The sequence below is a fragment of the Oryzias melastigma genome, linkage group LG23 (genome assembly GCF_002922805.2).
Source record: "Oryzias melastigma strain HK-1 linkage group LG23, ASM292280v2, whole genome shotgun sequence".
Taxonomy (NCBI): Eukaryota; Metazoa; Chordata; class Actinopteri; order Beloniformes; family Adrianichthyidae; genus Oryzias; species Oryzias melastigma.
Window position 1 is genome coordinate 4,024,269 of NC_050534.1, and position 8,809 is coordinate 4,033,077.

At 38.0% G+C, this 8,809-nt stretch overlaps 2 protein-coding genes across 4 annotated transcripts in view; both read left to right on the plus strand.

Annotated features, from left to right (window-relative positions):
* Positions 1-2,805: 2,805 nt before the first annotated feature.
* Positions 2,806-4,392, plus strand: LOC112139816 (the record flags this gene model as incomplete). Its single annotated transcript, XM_024262650.2, has 1 exon — positions 2,806-4,392. A coding segment is annotated over one exon (1,467 nt), but the record flags the coding sequence as incomplete, so codon positions are not given.
* Positions 4,393-7,199: 2,807 nt separating this feature from the next.
* The window catches only part of slc26a5 (solute carrier family 26 member 5), a 30,675-nt gene continuing 29,065 nt past the window's right edge, over positions 7,200-8,809 (plus strand). The window contains exon 1 of one of the 3 annotated variants that reach the window (XM_024262643.2): positions 7,200-7,660. The gene's annotated coding sequence lies outside the window, so the exon portion shown is untranslated. The remainder of the gene's footprint in view (positions 7,661-8,809) is intronic. The other 2 variants (XM_036210232.1, XM_024262642.2) reach the window with 2 other exon arrangements.

Below are 8,809 nucleotides of genomic sequence, written 5' to 3' on the forward strand. Positions count from 1 at the left end.
CATTTGGAGAAAGTGTTCAACCACAACACCAATGGTGTCATGTGGACGACGCACTGTGAGTTTGAGGTCCGCTCCATGTATTACCAGATCAGGAGCTTGGTTCTCGCTGCTGGAGGGAGTCTGGTTGGAGAACTACACAATTACATTTAGAGTGTTTCCAGACTCAGCTGCAAACCTCTCTAACAAACGCTGAAGGTAATTAGATTGATGAAGCAAAATAAACAACATTATCTGCAAAAAGTCTAAATGTACTGCTGTAGTTCCCCTACCAGACCCCCTCTTATCCCAGGCTAAACCTACACTGTAAACCCTAATGAGGTCACAGAACTTCATTTTTTGTAACAGATTACACAATAATATTTAAGTTCTGTTATTAACATTTTTAAGTTTACATAGATTAAAATTTATATTTGAAGTTGCCTCAATTTGCTTTAATTTGACTTTATAAATATTAATTTTCCTCAACTTAAAATAATGAAAGAATTCACCCAAAACTTTAAGTATTTCCCAACTAAAAAAACCATCCTAACAATCAGTTTTTATAATTTTACTCAACTCATAAAATATGTCAAATCCACTCAAATGTTTTAAAAATGTTCTCGCCCAATACATGTGGGTAGAACTCAAAATATTTACCATTCAGCTCAAAGAGTTGGGACTTCTAAATTTATTCTAAACCGGGATACCGATATTGCCTCACTACACAATTATCATCAGCTAATATTAATTAAAAATAGAAAACAAAAAACATGAAAGCCACTCTATAGTGACTGACACATTTTTTTTAACTCAACACAGTATGTTTTTTTAAAAAGTTCACACATTTTAAGAGCTCAGTCCAGATAAAGTGCTTGTTTGACATACCCAGAGAGTAGCAGAGTCAGCCAGATTTGTGGGACCACTGACAAGTATTTCATTCTCCACGATGATAAAGATGCTCTCAGGGCGGAAGACAGCAGCATCAGGAGCATCACCAAAGACAACCGATAGGAGAGTCACAGCAGTTTCTGAGAGGAGGGAATGACAAGGAGGGATGAAATTATGGTATTATTAAAGTTAAAGTCTAAGCCAATAACAGTTAGATATTAGCGATGAATAGTCCAAAATAGTGATAACACAGCAGGAAGTGTTACAGAATCTTGAATTAAAACAAAAACAAGGATATCCACTGTCCATCAAAGAAAAACAGTCGTCGCCCATGTTAAGACAGTCAGAAACACAAGATAGAGTTTATGAGGGGAAATGGATAAGATAAAATGACAGGGTCAGTGCTCGAAGTAGGTTTTGAGATTCGTCCTCGAGAAGAAAAGAAAAAAACAATCCATAGTGGAAAATTATCTTCCAAAGTTCCACACGGCCGAATCCTCGTCACTCCATCTTAGTGTGAGCAACCCAATAAATCCACAGATCCAAACCTCTTCCAAAACAGTTCCAACAAGAAAGAAGAACTCCAGCGTGCTAGATCACAGAGAAAACAAGAAAAGAACAAATAAATACATAAAAATCACAGCAGTCCAATACAGTGACTCTGAGACTCATAACAACCTTTAAGACAGAGTTGACAAACTGACTAGAGTGAAAATAAACAGCAGTATGGCTACACAGATGTAAACCGATGGGACAAATGAGGACTGATTACAGGAAGCTGGTGATGACAAAAAGAAAACATAAAGACTGGGCAGCAGGCTGAGAACAAAACAGTAACAAAAAGTGTCATTTGGTTTCATCAATTTTTTGGCAAAATAATGCAACCACAAGGAGGCACAATCAGTGTCTCCATGTGCCAGTCCCAAGTCCGGGTGAATGCAGAGGGTTTTGCCAGGAAGGTCACCAGAATTAGGCCTGTAACAAGTATCCGGGTGCGCGGGTATTCGCGATTTGCTCCCGAAAATTCGAGTACATAGGATATTCGCTACGTCCAAGATTGCTGATACGTGATCTTTATAAATGTAATTAATTGTAGTAAAATACGATCAAAATATCATCTGGGGATGATGCATTTTTGCTCTGAAATACAGGTAAATATAGGATTTTAAGTTTACAAACTAAAACAAAGCCAAAAGAGCGCCGATACTGCCACCGGAAGTAGACACATCTTCGTGACGGCGAAGCTTCCGGTTTTCAAAGTAAAACTAAAGAGAGCCTTTTTTCCCAGTTCAAAAACTGAGACTGAAGTTCCGCTCACAGGCATAACTTCTGAAAAAATGAATTTGCTTTAACACCGGAGCTTTAGCACCAGTGTCTACATTATTATGGTTATAATAACTCTTCAATCTTTGACACAATTAACAAACTCCATTTTATTTTGAAGAATCAAAAGTCGTAAATATACCCTATGACTTTTAAAGTCATAAATATGCGACTTTATTCTCGTAATTAAGCCCTAATACTCCGTCGTAAGTTTTCAACAGTAACAATCCTCCTTAACCTGTATGTATTCATAAAAACAAAATTAATATTAATATCACAAAAAATCAGCTGTTATCTGAAAGCTAAAATAAATGTTTTGTATTTTGGAGCAACAGGATGTTTCAGTTTCAGCAGAAAGCTGCATTAGAGTCCATGTAGTTTTAAAGTCTTCCACAGGGGGGCGCAGCAGCTCCACACGCAGTCAGTGTTTGTCTTTCCAACAATGTACCCCTCTGTGAAAGGCTGTTTTTAAAGCCAGGTATTGGTAAACCAGCAGCAGGAATCTTTACTTTTAGCACCTTTAATGCAAAAATGCACTTTAAAAAGTTCAAATTTTTTTAAAAAATTGAAGCAGCACTAAAGCAAAGAAATTGAATATAACAATGATGTGATATTTTTGATTGCAGCTTGAAAGATGCAGCAGGAATCCGCGAAGCAAACTTGGAGCTGGAAGCCTGGCTAGCTGCTGTGGACAAGTCTGGGCTACCTGGCAAGTTCAAGGCCTGGATTTACCAGCATGGAATCCTCCCACGGATTTTATGGCCTCTTATGATATACGAAGTCCCAATCTCTACCATAGAGGGGTTCGAAAGAAGAGTCAGCAGGTTTCTGCGTAAATGGCTGGGGTTACCTCGGAGTCTGAGCAGTACCGCACTATACGGTCAGAGCAACAAGCTAAAACTCCCAAGAAGTAGCTTGAGCGAGGAGTTCAAAGTGAGCCGTGCTAGGGAGGTGCTCCAATACAGAGAGTCAGAGGACCCTAAGGTCTCCCAAGCAGGGATCAAGGTGCGAACGGGGCGGAAGTGGAAGGCAGCGGAGGCAGTTGACGTGGCTGAGTCGAGGCTCCGGCACAGGGAACTGGTCGGAGCAGTGACCCATGGAAGGGCAGGGCTGGGTTATGCTCCGGCATGCCACAGAAAGGAGGCACAGAGGAAGGATAAGAGATCACTGATACAGAAAGAGTTGCGAGCAATTATTGAGGAGGAGCGAGCCAGCAGGGTGGTTGGGATGCCTCAGCAGGGCGCTTGGACAAGATGGGAACATTCAGCAGAACGCAAAGTGTCATGGGCGGAATTGTGGAAGTCTGAGCCACACCGTATACGTTTTCTGATACAGGCGGTCTATGACGTCCTACCAAGCCCCTCTAATTTGTTCTGCTGGGGAAAGGCGGAGTCACCAGCTTGTAACCTGTGCCTAAAGAGGGGGACCCTGGAGCACATCCTCAGCTGCTGTTCAAAAGCCCTGGCAGAGGGACGCTATCGCTGGCGCCATGACCAAGTGCTAAAGGCAATAGCCAACACCATAAGCAGTGGCATTAAGCACTGCAGGAGCCTCCGCCCAGCGAAGAACATTATTGCCTTCGTCCGGGCTGGGGAGAAGCCACCACCAGCTGCCAGGGCCACCCACTCAGGCCTGTTAACAACAGCTCAAGACTGGGAGTTAAAAGTTGACCTTGGAAAGCAACTAAAATTTCCAGAAACCATCACCAGTACAACCTTGAGGCCTGATATGCTGCTCATCTCTGAAGCTACAAAACAGGTCGTTCTCCTGGAGTTGACCGTCCCCTGGGAGGACCGGATCGATGAGGCAAATGAGAGGAAGAGGGCAAAGTATGCAGACCTAGTGGAGGAGTGTCGGCACAATGGCTGGAAAGCAAGGTGCGAGCCCATTGAGGTGGGATGCAGGGGGTTCATAGGCCAGTCGCTTTGTAGGGCGTACAATATGCTGGGCATCACTGGGGCTAGCAAGCGCAGGGCCATTAAGGAAGTAACAGAGGCAGCAGAAGTAGCCTCAAGGTGGCTGTGGATTAGGAGGGGGGAACCGTGGGTGGGTAGCGCTACCTGGACACAAGCTGGGATTTGATCAACCCCAGCTGGGTCGCCTGGGTGAGAGTGTATGATGTTTGAAAGACCCGAAACACTCCATGACCCCAGGTAACATCACTGATGATGTGTCCAGGTTGCATCACTAGTTGATGTATGTGAAAGAAAGTACCAGAAATTGGCAGCATAAGAACAATAAAACAAGTTAAAAACAAAACAATAGCAGACTGTAAAAACATCAATTGTGCCACTTAAGTTTTATTTCTGCCTTCAAAAAGACACATTACTAATTGGGAGAACAGTAACACAAAAAGCAGCTTAAAACAATTCACAATAAGAAGAGGAAGACTGGTGAGAAGTGGTGGTGGAAGTATGATGATTGGTTTTGAGTGGCATTATCATGAAAGGCTTCACCATATTAGCTCTGCAGCACTATCCACCTTACCCTCATCATGCAAAATGTCAGTTTGATACAGACTAGAAGAAACTTATCAAACAACAACAAAAAAGTGGTAAATTGTCTACAAAACTTTATCAATTTCATCCTTTTTTCTGACCCATAAGGACGCAAAGGAGTCTCATCAGAAGCAGCAGTTTTTTTTCTTTTTAAGCTTTATTGAAAACAAACAGATTTACAGAAAAGTAAGACAAATGCATCTAAAACAAAGCAATGACAATAATAATAGTCCAACATAGAAAAATCATAGCAGGGGAAATAAGAGTGAAATGTAAAGTGTATAACTTACAATTCAAGGCAAGAGTAAGGAAAAAAATACACAAGATAAAATAATTTAGTCTTCAAGTATTAAGGCACAAAGTTCAACAGTATGGTATGCTTTGGTGATTTGAATCATTTTGATAGTGCTATAAAATTGATATAGTTTAGCTATACAACCAAAAAAATTAGGAGAAGTTTTTCTAATTCTGCATTTGTGTGAATAAAATTTGGTAAAAACTAATAATAAATTGACAATATTCTCTATTTTTTTATTATCAAAACTAAAACAAGTAATTTATTTTACAGATTATTTTTAATTTACTATTTAAAAATCGTTCCAATTGGTTCCAAATATCTAAAGAAAATGTACAGTTATAAAAAAGGTGGATTACTGATTCAGGGGAGTTGTTACAAAAGCTACAGTTAGGATCAATATCTGAAAATGATGATATGTATGTATTTGTTGGGTAAATATTATGTAAGATTTTATAATGTATTTCTTTGACTTTATTATTAATGCAACATTTTTCCGGTAATGTCCATGCTTTATTCCAATTAATATTTCCGAATATATTATTCCAGTAAAGTACACCTCTAGGTGAGGTGCTTCTTTTATAACAGAATGTGTTACGAATATGTTTATTATTGCATTTTTTATTTAGGATATCAATTCCATTATTCGATAAAGGAGAGTCTATTTTATTTATAACTTGATAATGCAGATGAGAGGTCATTAAATGAAGTAAACCTGAAGGGATGGCTTTCATAACACTACTAAATTCTTTGTTTGTTACAGGAAAAGATTTGGTCTGCAAAAACCTTTCATAATTTAAAGGATTCCCATTCACATCAAAAAGATCAGATACATAAATGATTTCTTTTTCTATCCAATTTGCTTTAAATATAGATTTGTTTTTAATGGTTATTTCTTCGTTGTTCCAAATAATAGTTTTGTGTGGTGAAAAATGATGAGAGTAACATAACTTCCAAGCAAGTAAAATTTGTTGATATAAGTTGGAAAGTTTAATAGGAATCTTTTTGCTGTTGTAGTTACATTTTAACAGAAATTAAAGGCCGCCGATTTTATTATAGAATTAATGGGGAATAAAGTACCAAATTGAATCTGGATATTTAAGGCAATTCTTAATCCAATTAATTTTAAAGGTAAAATTTGGATCTGAAAAATTAATTAGTTCTTTGCTTAAGGGGGCATAAAGCAATTATTTTTGGAGGTAGTGACGGATATTCTTCCATACAAAGTTAATTAACATTTTATTTATTTCTTTGGAGGTTGAGTCTGAAACTGATAAAGATAGAGCGGGATAAACTACTCTAGAAATTCCTTCAGCTTTCGTTAAGAGGATCCTTCCAGGAATTGAGAGATCACATTGAAGCCACATATTCAGAATCTCTTGCATTTTTTTTTAATTCTATGAGAAAAATGGCGTTTTTGTCTAGAGGGTGAGTCTTTGGTTATAGAAATAACCAAATAGGTAACTACATCTTTAACTGGAATATTAAGAATTTTGTCAACATCAATATCTTTAATACTAATTATTTCACATTTACCAAGGTTAAGTTGTAAGCCTGAGGCATTTGTAAAATGACTTAATTGTGCTTATAGCAGAAGCACCAGTGTTGTGGAAGCCCGTGACCGTGTGACGTCAAAGCTCCATGACGTCAGGACTTAGATGTGCTCAAAAGTGAGAGAGCCCTCACTCTGACTCTAAATTTAAAAACGATAGCACCAATGACTACTGAAGGACGTTGTTGATAAGATGTGAAAATGAAATAGAGGATGAATAAGCGACTGATTTGAAAAAAAAATAATAATGATAAAATAAAGTAATTTAAAAAAATAAAATAAAGTAATTTAAAAAAAGAAATGCCTAAAGTCATACAAGAAATAAATGGAATACAATTAGCACTAACCGTGGAGTTTTGGTAAGCTAACAAATATTAATTATTAATGTTAATTTGTTGATTTGACATGTTTGATTAAACTAGCTAATTATGAGGATTTGTGTTTGAATAAATTAAAATGGTTTTTATTGGGAGAAGAAGAAGTTTTGGTTAAAAATATATTAAAAATAATAATAAAAAAACAAAGTAAATAATATTGATAAAAAAAACTTAGTCACATATGTAAAAACAAGTCTATCTTTCATAAAAACGTTTAAAACGCCTTCACTCACAGTGTAAAATGCGCATGTGCGACTATCACGACCATTGTTGCAGACCGGAAATACATAAATGAGGATTGTAGTGAGACATTTCTTTGAAATACACGATCTGTCTCTTATCCTGTGTCTTAGCCCGTGTGTTGTGTGTGAAGGACGTCGCTCGCGTTAAAGTTTAACCGGAGAAGTCAGGCTATAAATCTACTCTCATCTCGAGGCGGCAGCATCCCCGCTGGAGGACGGAGGTAAGAGGAGCGGCTCCTTCCCCGAACCGAGCCGCTTTCCCCTCTCCCGCGAATGAGGCGGTGCGTTCAAGCCGCCGAGCTACCCGCGCGAGGAAGAGGTTCCCAGCTTTCAGAACCGCCTCGGTCCACGGTGGAGCGACAGGAAGCGCGCACGAGGATAGCAGAAAAGTGATGAGTCAGAATTTTCGGCACATTTAGGACATCACATAAGGAGCGGAATTCAGGTTTTATTTTGAAAGGACTCCGATGACAGCGCTCAGCTACAAACCATTGAGCTGACTACAGGTGTGTCCAGGTAGACAGGGTTCTGATCCAGAAACATGTCAGGAATCCAGCTGAAACCTGTGAACAAATCTGGAAATAACAGAAAAAATATGTATCTTTTGTTTAAACATTACAGTAAGTACAGTTTAAAGACATAATGCAATTATGCTGAGTCATAGTTTTTACAACAATCACAAAGAATAACAAATAATTTGATAAACTAGGCAGAAATAATTGTACAATTGATCATGAAATGTTTTTGTCTCTTAAAAACAAAATGTACTTTTTAACTGTTGACATGATCAACGTAATTCCAGTAGATTCTGAAGGAGAAAAGCCACTTTTCTCCTTCAGAATCTACTGGAATTATCTTGATTGTGTCAACCATTTAAAAAAAATGACATTAAATCACAAACACTAATGGGACTTGAACAAATGAAAACACTAATTCAATGTCCCCATCCCTGGATCAACTAAAGTTCAATCTGTCATGGAAACTAAATTAGATTTCCTGTTATGAGGGTCTGTTATGTGATCTTTTGTGCCCCCTGGTTTCCGTGTAAACCAAGGGGCCAACTTCAACCTTTTATAAAGGCTGTTAAGGTCAATTTCTCACACGCCAAACCCCAACGAGAGCCACAACGAAAAGTAAGGCACTAATTTGTACACTTTTAGCCATTTAAGCAATCTTGGTATCAAAACGTTACTGCTTATATTTTTGTTATTCATAAACTTTTTGAAATATTGAGCAAAATGAATGAGAAATTGCTTAAATCCCTCAAAAAATGTGTGCACTTTGAAACTTGTGGATTCAAAGTTGGAAATTTTCAACAATTACAGGGTTTTTATAGAGTAATTTGGAATTAAGCTTTTAATTTAGCAACATTCTACCTAATTTAGAAATTTTTCCTTTTTTTTCAGGCTAATTTAAGGTTAGCTAGCATTTTAGATTAATCCTAGCTGTTTTGTCAAAGTAAAACTTTTTTTCGAAATTTCTTTTGGCAAATTAGAAGTTTAGCTAACAGTTTAGCATTGTGTTAGCTGTTTTGTCATTTTTTTTCATTTCTTTAGGCAAATTTGAAGTTTAGCAAATATTTTAGGACCATCGACCTTCTGTCCCCTACCCCATCCCTGGCGGGGGTGCGGGGAACCTCGGCCTGGTGGTCTAGT